Below are 21,183 nucleotides of genomic sequence, written 5' to 3' on the forward strand. Positions count from 1 at the left end.
AGTGTGGCTGGGATGGACTGATGAGGAGTGTGGTAGAAATGAAATCGGAGAGGCAGAATTTAATCCCTGATTTCCCAAGAGAGAAGCAAAGACACTGGTGTTAATTTACATCAGTCTCAGAACCCAGACTCAAACCCAGGTCTCCTAGCTCTTCATGCATAGACTTGTTCCTCATATCTCAGTCCCACAATCATGTACTTCTCATAGTTTATTTGATCCACAAGTTAAGTAATTTTATCTGCATTTTATGAGTAAGGATAATGACTAAAAGATCTTGACTAAAGTTACAGCACCTACTTAGTGTTAAGAGATTGGAGTAATACTTGGATCTCCATATTAAATAGGTGGGGCTGAGCTAAAACTCATTTAAAATTTTTAACCCCAAAATCTTGATACCCAGGATTATTTGGATTTTTTTTCTTCATTGATTCACCATAATTGTTTGTTGTAACTATTATAATCTTACTATCTGAGGATTTTTTTTTTTCATTTCCAGTAGAAATTAGTAGAACAGAAGGTATTTGAAGACATTTTGAAATTTTTAATTGGAACATAAAACTTTTATTTTGGGAATCATCCAAATATGACCTAGGATACTTTCAAGAGAAATCTTTGTTTTCCTGGACTTTTAATTTGCTTTTCAATTGATCAAATATAAGGAGGTATAAGGAGACCTTTTAAAGTCGAATTTCTAGCAAAGATTTTACCAAGTAAAATATGACCTTTTTGTTACTTTTTTAAGGTTATCCCATCATCAGGTAGCAAGTTGAAACGACCAACACCAACTTTTCATTCTAGTCGGACATCTCTTGCTGGTGATACCAGCAATAGTTCTTCCCCGGCCTCCACAGGTGCCAAAACTAATCGGGCAGGTAAGTACCTGCCCCATGACCTGTAAGTCAGGCTGAGAATTTGTAAACAACAAGCCTATGTGGAATGTTTCACTGCTCCCAAGGAGCCAGTAATGAGAGTAGCATTTAGTGTGATGCCCAGAAAGACAGACCTGCAGATGCTCAAGTGACCTTTACCTTTTCTGTCATTACAACTAGCTTTAAGCTTTCTGAGATGAGATGCTTCCACAGCCAAAGCTAGGCCATGCGTTCTCATCAGAAATGATCACATTTAAGAGAATGTGAAAGGAAATGTGGGTCTTCCTCAGTGTTGGGACGAGCAGCTTGCTAGTAATGTTTCCAGCACCTCATATTTATTATGGCTGCTGTTGAACTGAGAAAGGCAGGGGAAGATCACATCTGTTCCCCTGCTGCCATTCCTCATGGGAAACTAGGAATCTGGCTTCATTTCCTGGCTGGCAGCTTCCCATCATTTTGCCTCTATCTGTCCTGCCCTGTATTGAGGTGGTTGAGCAGCCCTGCTTGCCTCCACTTTCAGGGCATGGCAGGTAACAGTGCTGCTGATAGAAGTGGCTTTCTAATCCCCAGGAGGCAGCTTCTCAAGTAGAATCACAAAGCCAGAAAAGGCTTCAGTAACTTCTGTATAGATGAGGAAACTGAGGTGCAAAAAGGCTGTGAGATTCACTTAAGATCACACAGGATCAGAACCCTAACCTCTGCTCACTTGTTCTTCCACCCCATGCCGTCCCTATTAAGTCCGCTGTTTTATTCTTGAATTCCAGACCCTAAAAAGTCAGCCAGTCGCCCTGGGAGTCGGGCTGGGAGTCGAGCTGGGAGTCGAGCCAGCAGCCGGCGAGGAAGCGATGCCTCTGACTTTGACCTCTTAGAGACGCAGTCTGCTTGTTCTGACACTTCAGAAAGCAGCGCTGCAGGGGGCCAAGGCAACTCCAGGAGGGGGCTAAACAAACCTTCCAAAATCCCAACCATGTCTAAGAAGACCACCACTGCCTCCCCCAGGACTCCAGGTCCCAAGCGATAACACTATCCAAGCACCCCCAAGCCACTATCTACTTTGAATCCTGCTCCATACATTGGGTGTATATTTATTCTGAACGGGAGAAGTTATATTGTTAAAAGTGTAAAAGAATAATTGTGTTATGAAGCTGCCTTATTTTTTTTTCTTTTTGTAAGTTACTATTTTCATGTGAATATTTATGTAGATAAAATTTGCCTCCTGGTAACCCTGTAATGGATGGGGCCCAGAAATGAAATATTTGAGAAAAACAAGTGAAAAGGTCAAGATACGAATGTGTATTTAAGAAAAAAAAAAAAAGCCTATTAATAGGGTTTTCTGCGCGGTGCAGGGTTGTAAACCTGCTTTATCTTTTAGGATTATTCCTAAATGCATCTTCTTTATAAACTTGACTTGCTATCTCAGCAAGATAAATTATATTAAAAAAAAATCCTGCAGTGTTTAAGGAACTCTTTTTTTGTAAATCACAGACACCTCAATTAGCAAAAACTGAAGGGAGGGCACTTACAATTGCTTTTTCCATTGTTTAATGTTGTGTGATTTTTAGCTAAAGAGAGGGAACCTCATCTAAGTAACATTTGCACATGATTCAGCAAAAGGAGTTCATTGCAATACTGTCTCTGGATATTGTTTCAGTACTGGGTGTTTAAAGGACAGATAGCTGCTAGAATTCAGGGGTAAATGTAACTGTTCAGAAAACGTCAGAACATTTGGGGTTTTAAACTGATTTGTTGCTCCCTATCCAGCCTAGACACCAGTAACTCTTGTGTTCACCAGGACCCGGACCCTTCACAAGGGATAGGCTCCTTGGTGGCATTGTGAATTACAGATTTGTTTTATCTACTTTTTTTTGCTATTTATTTAAATGGTCGATCAACTTCCCATAGACTGAGGAATGAATTCCACGAGCCTGTTCTGAAAATGCGGACATAAGACACACACTTGCCCGTCCTTTAATGGAGTTCACCAGCACACTTGTTAACCAGTCCCGTTTGCTTTCGTCTTTTTTTGTGCGTAATAAAGTCAACTGACCAAGTGACCATGAAGAGGGCTGTCTAGGGCTCCCGTTTTTTTAGCTGCTGTTCTTCAGCTCCGACCATGTTGCTGTGTGATTATCTCAATTGGTTTTAATTGAGGCAGAAACTGAAGCTCTACCAATGAACTGTTTAAAAACAAGACACTTTTGTATTAAAATTGCTTGCAGTAACAAATATTTTGGATTTCCTGATTTTCTTTTCAACCATTACTTTATCTATAAATGTTATCATGGGGTATCCTCATGTTGTCAGGACTTAAATGCATTATGCAAATCAAAATATCTTGATGGACAAATTATAAATTTTCTCTTATTTTATCCTTAATTTTGTTTAATATGGCTGGGCATGGTGGCTTACACCTGTAATCCCACCACTATGGGAGGCTGAGGCAGGAGGATCATTTGAGTTCAGGAGTTTGAGACCAGCCTGGGAAACATAGTAAGACCTTGTATCTACTAAAACTTAAGCATGGTGGCAACATGCCTGTAGTCCCAACTACTAGAAAGGTTAAAGTGGGAGGATCACTTGGGCCTGGGAATTCAAGGCTGCAGTGAGCCATGATGGCACCACTGCACTCCAGCCTGGGTGACACAGCGAGACCCTGTCTCAAAAAAAAAAAACCAGGATATTAACATGAACATGTAGGGTATCTGTCCCACTTACATGATTAAACAAATACAATTATGTAAAAAGATAGATACTGGAAATCGTGGAAATCCTGGGGCCTGAGAGAATGGGACCAATTTTTCACACTGTCACAGCATGCTGAAATTTCTGATTAAATGATAGAATTTCAGAGGTGGAAGCAAAATTGGTCATCAAATCTAGCTCCTTTGTTTTATAGATGGAGAAACTGGGATGGGAAAGTAGAAAGTGATTTCCCTGAGCTCACGAAATGAATAAATGACAGAAGCGAACTTTGAATCCAATCCTCAACTCCCTATTCAAGTCTGGCACTTCTGTTTCCTCCAGCCTCTAGTCAGCTTTATAACAGAACAGCCAAATGTTAACTTAGTAACAACAAGAAAAGGGCTAGAGGCTTCGGAGGTAAAAGGGCTGAAACTCATGCCACCTGTGTTCTTGGTCATTAGGCTGCATTCCTTATGTGGGCATGTGGTGAAATCGATGCATGTTTGCCAAAGCTGTTTTAGGCCAAATCTCCAAATTAAAAGGAATTTGGAGCCTAATGGATTCTGAAGAAAGTGCTTACTTTGTTCTTCATGGAACCGAGTAACTTCAAGCTGCCGGGACTTTGCGTAGGATAGTGTTTTCACCCTAATTTGCTTCCCCTTCTAGGCCTCTTAGCAGCAGAAGCATGCAAGACCAGCTTGACCTCCATCTTCCCAGATTCTGAACTGTGGTCCAGAATCTTACCAAGTAATTAAGGTTTTCTGGGGTTTTATGGCAAAGCTCAGCTGGCAGTGACACCAACAAAAGTGCATTTCCTTTTTTTTTTTTTTTTTGAGACAGGATCTCACTCTGTCACCCAGACTGCAGTGCAGTGCAGTGGCACAATCTCAGCTCACTGCAACCTCCGCCTCCCAGGCTCAAGCGATTCTCCTGCCTCAGCCTCCTGAGTATCTGGGGTTACAGGTGCATGCCACCATGCCTGGCTAAAAATAATGCCTTTCCATTCAATTAATGCCTGCACACTAGACTATGTAGGAAATAAAAAGATACTAGGAAAAGGGTTAAAGTATAATTACAGGCCTGGCCCACGCCTGTAATCCCAGCACTCTGGGAGGCTGAGGTGGGTGGTTCAACTGAGGTCAAAAGTTTGAGACCAGCCTGGTCAACATGGTGAAACCCCATCTCTACTAAAAATACAAAAATTAGCCAGGTGCAGTGGCGGGCGCCTGTAATCCCAGCTATTTGGGAAGGCTGAGGTAGGAGAATTGCTTGAATCTGGGAGGTGGAGGTTGCAGTGAGCCAAGATTGTGCCACTGCACTCCAGCCTGGGTGAAGAGTGAAATTCCGTTTCAAAAAAAGTGTAATCACAGTCCTGTGACAGAAATGCTAAATGAGAAATGCAAATTTGGTGTCTGCTGGGACCTCGAATGATGCAATAACACTGCTTACCTTAAGGCAGTGATTGTGCTAAGTGCTATATATACATTCTCATTAAATACCCTTAACAGTTCTTTGATCATTAGCCCCCTTTTCTTGATGAGACACTGAACCTCAGAGAGGTTAAGATCACAGAGTTGCCAGGTGGCTGGGGAAGGCCCTTGCTTGGACACTACTTTCTCCTAGAAACCTACCCCACTTTAGATCCGTTGCAGTCCTAGTGTTCTGGGATTCCACTCGTACATCGCCTGTTCCTACTTCCCAGCAAATCTGCCCTAGACACTTTGCTAGCTCCTCTGTGGGAGCACGGCTTTCATGCTGTCTTTGGAAATTACTGTGTTCACCAGCTATCACCCCTGTTGCTATGGGGGCTGCTCAGGGGCAGGGAGCTTGTCCACTCCATCTCTGGCTCAGGTCACAGCACAGAGCAGCCCACAGTGGTTGTTGCTGAATTGAATCATGGGCTGAGGCCCTTGGAATGGCTAAACTCTGCAGTTTGGTTGTATAGGAATGTGAAGCCCGTTGTTTAAGAACACAGCTCTATTTCCACTCATCCTAAATTGAGAAATGATTTCAGTTATAAGAATGAGCCCAGCACTGGTCAGCTTGCAGACTAGCTGGGAGCCCAGCATTGTACAAAATAAACCTGAGACTTTTACAGCCTGCATCTAGGGCCTCAAGTGATGTGCTGTAGACTCAAAGGGGGCATGCAGAGAGGACAGTGAAGGGGGTGTGGGCAGGAGATTCTGAGACTGACCAAGATGACATAGGGACAAAGCCGTGTGGATTCAGCCTCCTAAAGAGCTTTCACTTCTGCCCATCCACCCCATCACCATTAGAGGCTAATTGTCATTGTACCAACCCCCACATCCGATTATTGTACCTGACTCCAACTGCAGGGCCCTGACTCCAGTCTCCCTCTGATCCATATTCTGCTCTGCTTCCATGTTCTGGTCTTGGGTGCTTTCAACGTTTATTCTGAATTATCCTTAGTTCAGTATCCTTATGGGACAGTCCTCAGTCTGAGGAGTAGCCTGGGCCTCAAGGCGGTGGCGTCCGCATCTGCAGGGCTGGAGCCGGAGCAGGTGGTGCACCGAGCGGGGGGCGCTTTGGGGACCGCGCAGAAAATTTATGAGCAGTGTGGAAATTTATCTGTTGGGTAAAAGACAAATTAGGCATGTGTTTAAGGCACCAGCAAATGATTGTTCAGATTAAGAATTTGATATAGAAAATTTTTTTGAAGTGATGCCTTCAAAATGTGATTTTGGAGGCATTATACACTTGCTTGGAGGTTTAATCTTCAATCCACATGGGGGTCACCATAATCCCTGGTGCCCAGGGCCCTTGTCTAGCCCCTGGAAAAAGGGACCCTTTGTGGTCCCTCCCTTGCCAGTCCCTCCAGCCTCTGCCATTTGCCCCCTGGGCTCTCTAGGCTCCACCTGCCCCAGTCCGTGACCTGGCATAAGTCCCTTAACTGCTGTGTGCCTCAGTTTCCTCATTTGTTAACAAATGGTATGTACCCCCTAACAATGTGTGAGCATTACAGAAATGACACGGGACACGCACTTAGAACATGCCTCGCACGTGGCAAGTGCTGACTGCCATTATTAGGCTCCCCAGCCAGGGTCTCAGGGCCTTGGCACAAGCTCTTCCCTCTGCCTGGAGCACTTTCCTCCACTGACCTTTCCTGGAGATCCAGGTCAACTCCAGCAGCCTTCCCAGGGCAGTCTAGGTGCCTTCCCCTTCCGCGGCGCCTGAATCACACGAATAAATAAGGCGAGAGCGCGCTCAGGGAAGAGCAGGGTGTGCAGAAAGGGACTGAGTCAGTCCAGGCCTTTCCGCGAGGATCCTTCTCCTGCCAGGCCTGCACGGGGGCCGTGGCACTAAGAAAATGTGCACGGGTGGCTCCCGGGTGCTCGGGAAGGGCCCCAGAGCTCCTGGCCGGGCCGGAGGCTGGAGGCCGAGTCTCCTCCGCGAAGCTGGATCAGCACCGGGGGCGCAGAGTGTGAAGCGAGGGCTGGCGGGGGCGGCCCGCCTGGGGCACTGCCCCAGCGCACGCGAGAGCCAGATGGGGAGCGCGGGAAGGAGCAGCGGAGCAGATACTGGGAAGGAGACTCCCGCAGCAGCGCACGCAGGGGCCGCGGGGAAGGCGCCAGGAGGCGGTGAGGGGCAGTGGTGGACGGAACCCAGGAAGGCTGCTGCGGGCAGAGGAACGTGCCCCACCCTCGGGGCTTGGCTGGCACCGCCTGGCCTCCAGACAGGGCTGCGGACGCGTGTCGGGCCCGGTGGCGACCCCCGCATACCACGGCGAAGCGGCCGGGTGGCACCACTGGCGGGACCCGGACTCGGGTCCTGCTTTCCCGGACGGCGCCGCAGCTCTAGGATCTCTGCGCCGAGGCCCGCGGCGGGAGTCACCACGGCCCTGATCTCGCTGACGTCCTTGCTGCGGACCCCTGGACCGGGCCTCCCACCAGCCATGCCGAGGTCGCATCTCCCGGTCGCCCCACCAGCGACACCGGCCGCCGCCACTGGTCCCCTCGCAGGCGTGGCCGCCGCGCCCTGGCCCCGCCCCCGCGCCCCCATTGGTCAGGCCGGGGGGGGCGGGCGGCACCGACGGCTGTACCGGGGCAGGGACTCGCGGGAATCTCACCGCCCGGGTCGCTGCCGGAGCTCGCCCGTCGCCCCTGCGCTGCGCGGACCGCGGCCACAGCCAGACAGGCGGGCACGGCGGCGACAGACGGATTGGCGGACAGTCCCAGCCCGCGGAGTAGCCCCGGCCTCGAGGCGCTGGCGTCCGCGTCCGCTCGGCCGGGAGCCTGGGCAGGTGCCGCGCGGGAGGCGCTCTGGGGACCGCGCTGAGGCCGCGGACGCCGCCTGCCCGGTGCCGCTGACCGCCGAGCCCAGCACCCTGCTCGCCGTCGGGGCGTCCCCGGGCCCAGGGGCGGCCGCGGAGCCGATGCGCGCCCGCTGAGCACCCCCAGCTCACTATGGCCGCGCGCCCCGGCCCGCTCTGGCTCCTGGGCCTGGCGCTGTGCGCGCTGGGCGGGGGCGGCCCCAGCCCGCGACCCCCGCCCGGCTGTCATCAGCGGCGTCTGGGCGCCCGCGAGCGCCGGGACGTTCAGCGCGAGATCCTGGCTGTGCTCGGGCTGCCCGGGCGGCCCCGGCCCCGCGCGTCACCCGCCGCCTCCCGGCTGCCCGCGTCCGCGCCGCTCTTCATGCTGGACCTGTACCACGCCATGGCCAGGGACGACGACGAGGACGGCGCGCCCCCGGAGCGGCGCCTGGGCCGCACTGACCTGGTCATGAGCTTCGTCAACATGGGTGAGTGCGGCTGCCCGCGCTCCGCGGGGACCCTCGGAGTGAGCTGGCTGCAGGGGAGAGTGCGTGCGTCCGCGGACGGTGCCGGGTGCGTCCCTGGCCGAACCGAACGGGGAGTCACAGGCGGTGGACGTGACCCCCAGGGGAGTGCGACCGCCGTGGCCAGGGAAGGTCTAAGGGTCCTGGGGCACCCTGGGCTGCGGGGTGGTCAGGAGCAGGGTGGAGGGAACCGTGGACTCCCAGGGGAGTCCTTCACCCTGCCTTCACCGGCCCCAAACGCACCCAGGTGAAGACAGTAAGAATCAGGTGATGGTCTTGCCCACCTGGGCAGCCCCAGGAAGATAGCCTGGTCCTGGGGAGACAGGTGGGGTAGACAAGGCCAGGATGCTGTCACTGTGATAAGGGCAGTACTGAGGAGAGGGCCAAAGTTCAGCGTGGAAACCTATGGTCACATCATCAGAGTGACCAGAGCTGACCCGGTGCCCTGAGTCCACAGCAGGCTCTTCCCTGTGCCCTGGATGGGGTGCGGCTGTCAGGGGAGCGGCTGGGGAAGGAGCAGACCCAGCTCGGTGGGGCAGGGACTGTGGCCTTGTCACCCTGGGCCCAGCCCCTGGGATGTGGCCTGGCGTGGGGTGGGTGTCTGGGCCTGTGGAATGGCCCAGTGGGCAGCCGGACCCACTTTCTCCCAGGCAAAGCCCGGCTTTTCCTGTCTGCCAACATCTTCTATCAAACCCTGGAGCCATTTACTCCTTAAGAGCTCAGAGATTTTTTTTGCAGTGCTAAACTCTTTGATCTGTGGTCGTGTAGTTACTCTTGGTCAGGTCCCCCATTTGCTTTGCCTCCTCTCTGTGGCAAGTGACAAGCTGGGGTCTGGGGAGCCAAGGACAACAGCTCAGCCCGAGGTGGGGGAGCTGAGGGGCTGAGAGCAGGGAGAGGGTCCCTGCCCGTGTCTCCAGCCTCCCTCCACCAACAGCATCACTCATTCTACATCCTCACAGCTACCCTGGTAACAGCCACAGTCGGCATCCCCATCTCCCAGATGAGGACAGTGAGGCTCAGAGAGGCAGCACCATGCCTAGGATAGCACAGCCTCTATGTGGCTGAGCCAGGACAGACCCAGGAAGCCTGACTGTCCATCCAGTGTTCAAGGAGATGATATTTCTGTTGTCAGGTCAGGTTTTCAGGGTGCAGAGAGCTTTCTGAGGAGTCTGGGCCGAAGAACCCAGGGAACTGAGCAGCAGCAGGTTTTGTGGGGCCGTCCGCCATTTGCTTCCTACACTAGGGCAGAAGAGGGCATGTCCGAGCCTCTGCTCCCCACCACCCAGAGCTGGTGTTGGGCTGAGGTGGGGGATGAGCAGCAGGAGGCAGCCATTCACCATCACTGAGCTCCTAGTACCAGGCATGGGACTCTGGCCCGTGGGATCTGGATGCCACCTTCCTAGTTAGAGGACAGGGTGGGGACGTGGGACAGAGGAGACCATCTGTGAAACTGGGGCTGGGGCTCTGTCATCAGGATAGGTTGGCCCTGGGCACAGGACCAAGAAGACTTGTGGATGGAGTTGCCCAAGAATGTCCCCTCAGGAGCTGCCCATCAGAATGAGTCACCACCCAGCCCACATCCTACCTCTCCTGGCATCCCCTGGGTCAAGGCATGCACAGCCTGGTGGGGGCTGTGGCTATGAATTGGGCAGGGGCTACCCTTGCTGTGTAACCTTAGAGAAGTTCCTCACCCTCTCTGAGCCTTGGTTGCTCCTTGGAAAATGAGGTGCCTGGTGATCTGTCCTCAGGGTTGTTGTGTGATTGGTTGATAGAAAGGGAGGAGTAGAAAGCCTGTTCCTCTCCCCTCGGACGGTGAACCTGGACCTGGCCTCTGCTGGCCCCAGGCCCTCCCAGCTATGGCCTGGTTCAGAGGTGACAGGAACATCTCCACATGTCTTGTACACATGTGAAACCTAGAAACGGATTCTAAAAGCCAAACAAAAGGTGTTTGTACCTGTTTTTAGAATGAAAAGTAGCATGTGAACTTTCACAGCCTTACGATTCCTCATTTCATTCATGTGAGACTGTTTTGCCAGCCCATGGGCTCAGGGAGGTTAAATGGCCAGCCCAGGGCCACACATCACATCTGGGTGAATCCACAGCTGTGGATTCCAAAGCCCAGCTTCTTCCCACATGAGCTCTGTGTGTTTCATTAAGACCCGGGGCCTCCAGCGCTGCGGGATTAACAGGCAGGTCGTTGTTAGTGGAAGCCCAGGCTGTGAGTGGGCACAGCCAGCTGTCGGAAGGGCCTTCCAGGCTCCCACACCTTCTCCCTCCTGGTCCACCTCTCCTATCAGCCTCATCTGGCTCCCGAAAAGCCAGGCCTGTTGATGGCAGCCTGTGGGACCCAGAGGGTGGGGCTGTCACAGGCTCCCACGCGGCTCAGGCCTCTGTGCAGAGCTGGTGCTTTAGGAAGTCAAGCCTGCGTCCTGATGTTCAGAGCCTGCACTGGGAGGCCAGGGCTGGGGGCAGAGCCGGGGCCCTGCCTGGCCTGTCATCCGTATCAACCTGTAGACCTGGGCTCTCTTGGGCAGGACAGTGATGGAAGAGGTGGATTCTGTTCCTGGTCTCTCTGTGCTCATGGAGGGGAGAGCCCTGATCTGGGAGGCGGGACCCAGGTTCTTGTGCTGCCTGGGCCCACCATTTACTCCTGCATGTCCCAGGCCGCGGCCCTTCCCTTCCCTGGGCCTCTGCTTTCTCGTCCATTCTACAGTGATGGCATCAGAAAGGCAAGGTGCCTCCCATCCCTGACCCTGCGGCTCTGTGGCAGAGGCGTCTTACAACACCGCCCATGCCCTGGCCCCAATGCCTCAGGCTGGCCCGGCCCATCCTGAGGGAGGAAGGATGGCAGGAAGGACCACCTCTGCGCATTCCTCCCGAATCCTCCTGCACCCACATCAGCAGAGAGGCAGGTGCCCATATTGCAGATTGAGAAACTGAGGCATAAGCAGGACTAGCAGGCAGAAGTCCAGCCAGGATCAGAATGCAGGCAGCTTCTCTTTTGTCCTGATCCCTTCCTGCACCAGACAGATTTGTTCCCGTGGTCTCTGGTGGCCGTGGACAGGAGTGTTGATGAACTGAGACTTCTGGGTTTGGGAGAAGCAGGACTGAGTGGGAATTCAGGACCTGTCCCGGGTCCTGCTCTGCCCTTGCCGCCATGTGACCTGGAAGGGTGGCACCGTCTCCGTGGGCCCCAGGGCCACTTCCTTTGGTTCTTTACTAGGGACTTCTTTCATTTTCCCATTCATTCATTCATTCAATCAACAAATAGCTATGTAGCACCTACCATGGGCCAGGCACAGTTCTAGTTACTGGGGATATAGCTATGAAGAAAGTAAAGTACCTGCCCTCAGGGAGACGACTTTCTAATTCGAGAGACACATAATACATGCTTGAGCTCTAAAGGTACTTGTTGGGTGTGCTAGACAGTGACGCCCCATCTGGAAACAGGAGGGGCTGAACAGTAGCACTTCAGCCTGTCACCCAGGCTGGGATGCAATGGTGTTATCTCGGCTCACTGCAACCTCCGCCTCCCAGGTTCAAGTGATTCTCCTGCCTCAGCCTCCTGAGTAGCTGAGATTACAGGCGCGTGCCACCACACCCAGCTAACTTTTGTATTTTTAGTAGAGATGGGATTTCGCCATGTTGGTCAGGCTGGTCTCAAACCCCTGACCTCGTGATCCGCCTGCCTCAACCTCCCAAAGTGCTAGGATTACAGGCATGAGCCAGCATGCCAGCCCACAGTCCATCCATTCTTACGGACATTCGGGTTGTTCTGAGTACTGTTACACACGTTCCTCAGTGGATATATTAACGTGGGGACTTTAGTCTTGCGTTTGTTGTTTGGGAGCTGTGTGACTCTGAGCAGCTTGCTAGAAGTCCCTGAAGCTCAGTTTCCACATGTTCAAGACAATGTAAGTGAGCCGGCCTCCCGGGGTTGTGTGCAGTGTGGCCAGCTGGAGGCTGACACACAGTAGGAACTTCACAGATGGGGGCTGATCGATTGCGCCCCATTTCTGCGCCATTGCTCATTTCGAAGCCCCTTCATAGAATGCACTTACCTCCATTTTTGTTAGATGAAAACTCCACCTAACTTTTAAATGAAGGTGGGTCAGGGTTTGCATAAATCTCTCGGCTCCTACCCCACAATCCCATACGGACAGGCTCTTTCCAGACAGAAGTCCCACCTGCATTGTGTGCACTTCTCTTAGGATTCCAGTCGCTTTCTGCCTGTGCGATCCCGGGGCACACCTAACCCTTCTTTCTCCTACTCTTCAGCAACCCTGGAACAACCTGAGAACAGAGACCAAGTCTGACTCTTCCCCAAACCCCCATGATGCACACAGCCCCTGTGTGGCAGGAAGTTGAGGGAAAGAGGAGCCCAGCCAGAGGCAGGGAGCACGGAGAGCCGGGAGGAGCCTGAGCCTGGGCAGGTGGGACAGAGCGGGGCCGCCCTCTCTGTCTGTGTGGGGCCGACGATGGGTGCCGCAGCTCCCTGGGCCCTCTCCTGGGACCGCGAGTCCCCGTTGGGCCCTGCCTGGAGGAAGGTGGCTTCACGGGCATTCTCGGGTGTTTGTTGACAGGAGGGTCTTGTTGGCAGGTGACCCCCATCCCAGTATTTCCCATTAACTCTGGGACCACTCATGTCACGTTGGCCCCAAGTGTGAACATCCACATCACGGGCCCCCATTCTGACACGTGACCCTGGAAACCCTCTGCCCCTCCTCGGCCTCAGTTTCCCCACCTCTGCAAGGTTGCCTGAGGGCCTTTCCAGCTCTGACCAAAGAATGTGCCCACCCCCTGCCTGCTGATGGGGGCTCCTGCAGGGTGAGGCACAGGGTGGGGAGGTTCACCCAGCGCCCCTCCTCCCAGGGCCTCTTCCCCATAGGCAAGAGAGGATGTGTCACCATCTTTCTGGAAAATTCCCACAGTTCAGTTCTTTCCTGGGATTTAACTGGGGAATTGCATCTTTCTTGCTCACATCTCCTGGGATCTATTCTTGGCCTTGGCAGGCTTGATGTGGTGGCGTGTGTGGGTGTTCCCTTTTAATTTGGGGTCCAGAGCCGTCTGAGGCCGGACCGGTAATTATGAGAGCAGCGCCATATATGGAAACAGCCCTTGAAACAAGCCAGTGATGAGACCCGGCTGGAAATACCTCGACATGGAGCCCTGGGCCGCCTCGAGGTGGTGCTGAGATTTCTGGGTGGGAGAAGCCTCTTCAGGACGCAGAACTGACAGGTCATGGGTCCTGCCCTCCCTTGGCCTGCAGAGGCTGTGGGGCCTGGGCCTTGTTTCGGGTCTGAAATGGGGTCTCCCTTCCTGCCTTTGCTGCCTGTGGGACCAGCCAGGCAGGCGCCGCCCATGTGCCCCGAGCTCTGGGGGAGCCACCATCCACCCTCAGGGGCCAGGCCGGGAGAGGAGGCAGGTCCACAGTAGTGGGAATGTCAGTGGCTTCTGATGAACTCACACGGGGACATGGCAGTCACACCCAGACTGGCAGCAATACCCAGCCCAAAGGGCTGTGAGTGCCGGATACGGAGCTGCTGTCCTGGGGACAAGCCGCCCACGGGAAGAAGGGCAGGGACAAGCGGCCCACGGGAAGAAGGGCTGGGACAGTCCCGCTCTGGGGCCCTGGAACACGGTGGCCGATGAGCCACATGAGAGCCTCCCATGTCCACACGTGACTCGGTCCCAGCCCTCCAAGGGCTCGCTGTCCAGAGGAACAGTTGGACCAGAGACAGCAAGGCCTGGCATGGGGGCTGGGAGAGACCGAAAGCCTGACCTGCGTGGGGTCTGAGGACCGGAGGCTTCTCAGCCGGACAGAGAGGGGCAGGCCACCCGGGGAGAGCAGCTTCCAGGAGGGACTCTAGGGGAGGCGTCTGCAGCCAGAAGGCACAAGAGGCCCTAGGGACAGGTGGCAGGACCAGCGCAGGGAGGGCCTGGGACACTCTTCCTGTGGGCCCTTCGGGACCGGGGAGGGTCTGAGGGGAGGCAGGACGGGTCACAGGCCACAGGATTCTGTTCTGAGCTGGAGGAAGAGGGTGTCTTTTGAAGTCCCACTTTTTGGTCAGAAATAAGACAGATTTAGGTTGTCTGGATGAGACTAAATTGCCCAGGGCACAAAAATAGCCAGGGCCCTTGTTGGTGTCGGGCTGATGGTCACAGGGTTTGGCATCTGGAGGCTGGTGGCCATGCCCGGTGAGGGCCACCTCCTGCCCACAGTAGCCTTGAGGAGGAGGCTGAGGGCTCTGTGATTGTTTATTTTCCCAGAGCCATAGGGAGGTGGTTCAGAAATTAGCCTTTTCTGCTTCCCATGTGCAGCTCCGTGGAAGGTGGCGTTGTCTGTCCTGAACTCTGAGCCAAGCCCCCCAGCTGGCGTGTCTTGATGGAACTGGCTGTCACCAGTCCCTGCTGGCTGCAGAAAGCTCTACAGGTGCTCTATGGCCCAAGTGACTTCTCACCTCCCAAGCTCATGCGCTGTCACAATGTTGGTTGGCAGCAATTGACATTTTGAAGTTCTTCCCAAGTCACAGGGCTTCTTTGAATCACTGTGCTGAGTTCTTGGAGGCTGAGAAACAGGAGTTCTTGGAGATGAACTGGCCTTGCCTGTCACCCCAACCTCCTCTCGTATACCTTGGCCCCTGACCACTAGATTCCAGCCACACCAGCCTCCTTGACGTCTCTCGAACATGCAGGGCCTTTGTGTCCGCTGTTCCCTCTGCCTAGGAAGCTCTCCTCCACCTCCTCACACAACTGGTTTCTTCTACAGTCAAAGGTATTTCTTCCCCTTACTTTCTAGGTGGTTTTTTTTTTTTTTTTTTTTGAGACAGAGTCTCATTCTGTCGCCCAGACTGGAGTGCAGTGTCGCAGTCTTGGCTCACTGCAAACTGCCTCTCAAGTTCAGTAGGTGGGATTATAGGCACCCGCATCACGCCCAGCTGATTTTTGTATTCTTTTACTAGAGATGGGTTTCACCATGTTGGCCAAGTTGGTCTTGAACTCCTGACCTCAGGTGATCCGCCCACCTCGGCCTCCCAAAGTGCTGGAATTACAGGCGTGGCCACTATGCCTGGCCACTTTCCAGGTTTTAAACTAATGAATGGATCCCTAGCATTTTTGAAAGGCAGTGTTTCTCCACTACTAACAATCTTGCCTCCCAGGCAACATTTGGCAATATCTAGAGACATTTTTAGTTGTTGCAAATGGGGAGCGGAAGGGAGTGCTGCTGTCAACTAAGGGGCAGAGGCCGGCAATGCTGCTGAACCTCCTGGCCAAAAGTGTCAATGGTGCCACAGTCAAGAAACCTGTTCACGGTGACCAGTGTTTGATGGCGATGATGATGGCCTCACCCATTATTAGGTATAATGTCATCTTATTCTGTCTTGTGTTGCTGTAACAGACTCCTGAATGCTGAGTAATTTACAAAGAGAAGAGGTTTATTTTATTTTGTTTTATTTTATTTTGAGACAGAGTTTGGCTCTTCTTGCCCTGGCTGAAGAGCAATGGCATGATCTTGGCTGACTGCCACCTCTGCCTCCTGGGTTCAAGCGATTCTCCTGCCTCAGCCTCCCAAGTAGCTGGGATTACAGGTGCCTGCCACCACACCCAACTAATTTTTTGTATTTTTAGTAGAGACGGGGGTTTCACCATGTTGGCCAGGCTGGTCTCGAACTCCTGACCTCAGGTGATCCACCCACCTCAGCCTCCCAAAGTGCTGGGATTACAAGCGTAAGCCACTGTACCCGGCCGAAAAGAGGTTTATTGGGCTTACAATTCTAGCGGCTGAAAGACTCAAGGCTGGGCAGCTGCATCTGGTGAGAGCCTCAGGCTGCTTCAATTCATGGCAGAAAGTGGAAGGACAATGGGTGTGTGAAAAGACAGCACGTGCTGAGAGGAAGCAAGAGAGCAAGCCAGACTTTTTAACAGCCTCCCCCGCCTAGAAAACGAATCCATTTCCCTGAGAAGCAGAATCCACCCGCCAGCCCCCTCCACCATGGCTTAGTCTATTTGTGAGGGACTCACCCCCATGACCCAGACACCTCCCACGAGGCCCCACCTCCCATCACAGCCACATTGGGGATCAAATTTCAACATGAGTTTAGCCGGGGATAAATCACATCCAAACTGTAGTGAGGGGTGTGTTACCTGTACTGTTTACCTTGCTTTGTTCTTACTCTTTTCTTGAGGCAGAGTCTCACCCTGAAGGCCATGGCTCCACGGTCACGGCTCACTGCAGTCTTGATCTCCCAGGCTCAAGCCATCCTCCTACCTCAGCATCCTGAATAGACTACAAGCAAAGTGCCATCACGCCTGGCTAATTTTATTTGTTTGTTTGTTTTGTTTTGAGACAGGGTCTCACTCTGCCTCAAAACAAAGAGTTAGTGCAGTGATATGATCTCAGCTCACTGCAACCTCTGATGCCTAGCTAATTCAAAAAAATTAACTTTTTTAAAAATTAGCTAATTTTAAATTTTAAATTAGCTAAAATATAAATTTTTTAAAAAGTAGCTAATTTAAAAAATTATGTTGCCCAGGCTGATCTTGAACTCCTGGCCTCAAGAGATCCTCCTGCCTTGGCCTCCCAAAGTGATGGGGTTACAGGCATGAGTCACCATGGCCAGCTGGGACATTCTCTTAGACGTACAGTTTCTGAGTCACAGCATGTATCATTTTGCTAGATTATTGTCAGACTTCCCACCCTAGGGATTGTGCCATTTTGCATTCTTGCCATCGATGCATGGAAGTGTTCAGGTCTGGTCTTAGGGTATCTTACTCACGAGGGCTTCTCAAGCATCACACCTAAAGAAACACCACAGTGGACTGGAATTAGAGGTGTCAGTATGACCTCAGATATTTCAAATCTATACACACGTATATATATATCTTTAGATAAACAGATACATATAGATGTGTATTTTTGCACACATTAGTGTACACACGTATATTTCCTAGCTCTGTCCACTGAGATGGCCTAAAGTATTGACACTCCAGGACAGTGAGCAGCCCAGTGCCCAAATCTTTCTAACTATTTCTCCAAAAAAAAGAAAAAGAAAAAAAGAACAGAACTCCTTGCAGAAATGGCTGATTCCAGGGGTGGGGATGGGAATTCCCAGGATGCACCTCGAGCATCTTGCAGTGCCAGTTAGAAGTGCTCAGAAAAAGATGGTGGAGTGGCCAGAAGGACACAGGAACCAACCTGAAGGAGCTGGCAGTGGCCAAAACTGGACCAATTTTGAGCAATGAAATAAATAACAATAGTATTGGATATAGCCCATAGAATAAAATAAACACCCTTCAATCCATAATGATATAAAGAAATAATTAGGCCAGGCACAGTGGCTCACGCCTGTAATCCCAGCACTTTGGGAGGTGAAGGCGGGCACATCACCTGAGGACAGGAGTTTGAGACCAGCCTGACCAATATCGTGAAACTTTGTCTCTGCTGAAAAAAAAAAAAAATGCAAAATTAGACAGGCGTAGTGGCGCACGTCTGTAGTCCCAACTACTCAGGAGGCTGAGGCAGGAGAATCACTTGAATCTGGAAAGCGGAGGTTGCAGTGAGCCGAGATAGTGCCATTGCACTCCAGCCTGGGAGATAGAGCAAGACTCTGTCTTAAATATTTAAATAATAAAATAAATGCAGAAGAAAGGACAGATCTTCTATTCAAAAGAATTCCAATTAATTTGGCCAGGCACAGTGGCTCACACCTATAATCCCAGCACTTTGGGAGGCCAAAGCAGGCAGATCATGAGCTCAGGAGTTCAAGACCAGCCTGGCCAACACAGTGAAACCTCGTCTCCACTAAAAATACAAAAAGTAGCCAGGCATGGTGGCACATGCCTGTAGTCCCAGCTACTCAGGAGGAAGAGGCAGGAGAGAACCCGGGAGGTGGAGGTTTCAGTGAGCCGAGATCATGGCACTCCACTCCACCTTGGGCAACAGAGTGAGACTCCATCTCAAAAAAAAAGAATTCCAATTAATAAATGTAGAAGGAAAGAAGGAAATAGAAAATCACTACTCCAGCCTGGACAAGATGGCAAGACCTCATCTCTCCAAAAAATACAGAAAAATTAGCCAGGTGTGATGGTGCATGGCTGTAGTCCCAGCTACTCGACAGGCTGAGGTGGGAGGATCCCTTGAGCCCTGGGAGGTTGAGGCTGCAGTGAGCCATGATTGCGTCACTGCGCTGCAGCCTGGGTGACCGAGTGAGACCCTGCCTCAATGAACAAAACAAAAGAAGTATTTTCCTTATGATATTTATTATTTACAAAATGAAAAATCGTGACATTACAGTGGAGAAACCTGGCAGATGCCACCGTAACCAGGGAATGAAAGTTTACACCACTAGTAATAAGAAAGATTGCTGTCATATTGTCCCATTCGATGCTCTGAGAAGGCATATCACTTCTGTGGTATTCTCCAAAATCTGTGACTTTAACCTGAACATGAGAAAACAGGAGACAAACCCAAATTGAGGGACATGCTACAAAATAACTGACCAGCACTCTTCAAATGTATCAGGGCCGGGCATGGTGGCTCAGACCTGTAATCCCAGCACTCTGGGAGGCCAAGGCAAGAGGACTGCTTGAGCCCAGGAGTTCAAGGCCAGCCTGGGCAACATAGTGAGTCCTTGTCTTGATAAACAATTTTTTAAAAATTAGCTGGGCATGGTGGTGTGTACCTGCAGTCCTTGCTACTCCAGAGGCTGAATCGGGAGGCTCACTTGAGCCCAGGTGGTTGAGGCTGCAGTGAGCTGTAACTGTGCCATGTGCCACTGCACTCCAGCCTGGACTACAGAGCGAGACCCTATCTCAGGAAAAAAAAAAAGTGTCAAGGTTGAAAGGGAAGAAAAGACTGAGCAGTTGTCATATCAGAGGGACCCAAGGGAAAATGACACTAAAGGTATGAATAACATGGGATCCTAGATTGAATCCTTGATAGAAAAATGATATTAGTAGGACAGTTGGTAAAATTAGAGAAAAGTCTGGATTTAGTTAACAGTTTTGCATCAGTATCAATTTCCTGGTTTTCTGATACTACAGATTGGTTACGTTAGATGCTATCATTAGGGGAAGCTATCATGCCCAAAAGTGAAATTATGGAACCCTCAAAAATAAGATCCCTGTCATGGATTTTACAGATGGGGGAAATAAATTTACTGCCCAGAAATCTTGCTCTACACATCAATGGTTCCTCCCAGGGCCACCATGGAGAGGGGATTCCTGGCAGGATGTATCTCAGATGGTTGGGATCAGGACATTAGCCAGAGAGTATCTCCCACATGGACCACCCCCAGCCTATCTGAATCCGACAGGGAGCCCCGGGATGAACTTCCCAACCCTACAACTGGCAGCAGAATTTTACTGGGAAAACCCAAGAAATCACGTTATGTAGACCTTGGCCTTTCCCATGAATTCCCTCCCTGGACCCTCAAATACCAGCAGCTGGTGGGAAGCAGCGACAGTGATTTTGTGCTGTGTGTTCAGTACCTGTCTAGAGGCCTCCCGTGTTTTTGGCCGGTTTCAGCATGGTTTTTATGCTCTTTTCAGACAGAGGTGGTTCACTGTAGTGGAAGGCGCCTAGCCAGGAGTCAAGGTTCCATTTCCACATGTGGGAACGTGGGAGGAGATTGTATTTTGTGCTTTCTGTCTGAGCCAGAACTGGGGGACTGTCCCAGTGGCATTGCTGAGGTGCTGCCGCTCAGCCAGGCATCTTTGGGAGATTCCGACCTCGGTTCTATGGGAAGGTGGGGGCTGGGGCTGCACCGACAAGGAAATGCTCCCGAATGGTGTGGGAGAAGCATTCTCTGGACGGTAACCAAGCACTGACTACAGTCAACAAACCTGGCTCTTCACAGTTTTCATTTGACCCTGTTTCAAAGTGCTGTTTTGCAGGCGTGGACACCAAGCCCAGAAGGTTTAAGTGCCTTGACAAAGGTGAGGCAGGTGAAAGGAGAAAGGTAGCTGATAGATTTCCACGGTGTATTTTCTCTCATTCCACACTTTTTTTTTTTTTTTTGAGACAGCGTCTTGCTCTGTCGCCAGGTGCCAGGCTGGAGTGCAGTGGCGCAATCTCGGCTCACTGCAATCTCCACCTCCTGGGTTCAAGCAATTCTCCTGCCTCAGCCTCCCGAGTGGCTAGGACTACAGGCACACGCCACCACGCCTAGCTATTTTTTTTTTTTTTTTTTTTTGTAGTAGAGACGGGGTTTCACCATGTTGGCCAGGATGGTCTCGATCTCTTAACTTTGTGATCCACTCACCTCAGCCTCCCAAAGTGCTGGGATTACAGGTGTGAGCCACCACGCCCAGCCCATTTCACACTTTTATTTAGGAAAAGAACAAAACTGAGCATCTCCCTTTCCTCACCATGGCCGCTGAGTTTCAGACGTGGCATCCTGATGGTCCTGGCTGGATGTTGTCACTTTGATACTTTAAATTGGGAGAGCAGCCGTTAGCCTCCGGAGGCATGGCCACCACTTCTATCCCATGGCCCCTGCCCTTCCACAGCCCTGGCAGGAAAGGACAGAATCTCCACTCCGCAGATGAGGAGACTGAGGTGACACAGGTCACCCACAGGGTTAGGGCTGGGACCAGGAGCCCAGCTACTGGTCAGAGAATCTACCCTTTTCAATGCTGTCTTAGAGGCTAACGCAGGGACCGTCAGCCCACGAACCTTCATAGGGGAAAATCTGGGCCCCAGCAAATGCTCTTCCTCAGCCCCAGCTTTTGAGAAATAACTTTCCTGGTCCAAAGGCACAACCACTGGCCAGCTGCAGACCCACATGGCTCCAGCGAAGAAAGGGCACTCCCTTTTCCCCATCACAGTAACGCCAAC

At 51.7% G+C, this 21,183-nt stretch overlaps 2 protein-coding genes across 17 annotated transcripts in view; both read left to right on the top strand.

Moving 5' to 3' along the window:
- The window catches only part of MACF1 (microtubule actin crosslinking factor 1), a 329,515-nt gene extending 326,418 nt beyond the window's left edge, over positions 1-3,097 (top strand). For all 16 annotated transcript variants that reach the window (XM_064372195.1, XM_064372194.1, XM_064372199.1 and 13 more), the window contains 2 exons: positions 743-872; positions 1,634-3,097. In XM_064372195.1, the coding sequence (XP_064228265.1) occupies positions 743-872; positions 1,634-1,890 (387 nt within the window). In that variant the 3' untranslated portion in view covers positions 1,891-3,097. The remainder of the gene's footprint in view (positions 1-742; positions 873-1,633) is intronic.
- Positions 3,098-7,975: 4,878 nt separating this feature from the next.
- Positions 7,976-21,183, top strand: part of LOC105708014 (bone morphogenetic protein 8B) — a 28,969-nt gene continuing 15,761 nt past the window's right edge. The window contains exon 1 of the mRNA XM_021672111.2: positions 7,976-8,309. Coding sequence (XP_021527786.2) covers positions 7,976-8,309 — 334 coding nt within the window. The remainder of the gene's footprint in view (positions 8,310-21,183) is intronic.

The sequence above is a fragment of the Aotus nancymaae genome, unplaced genomic scaffold (genome assembly GCF_030222135.1).
Source record: "Aotus nancymaae isolate 86718 unplaced genomic scaffold, 86718_ANA_hifiasm-v0.15.2.pri h1tg000007l, whole genome shotgun sequence".
In the NCBI taxonomy this organism is placed as follows: domain Eukaryota; kingdom Metazoa; phylum Chordata; class Mammalia; order Primates; family Aotidae; genus Aotus; species Aotus nancymaae.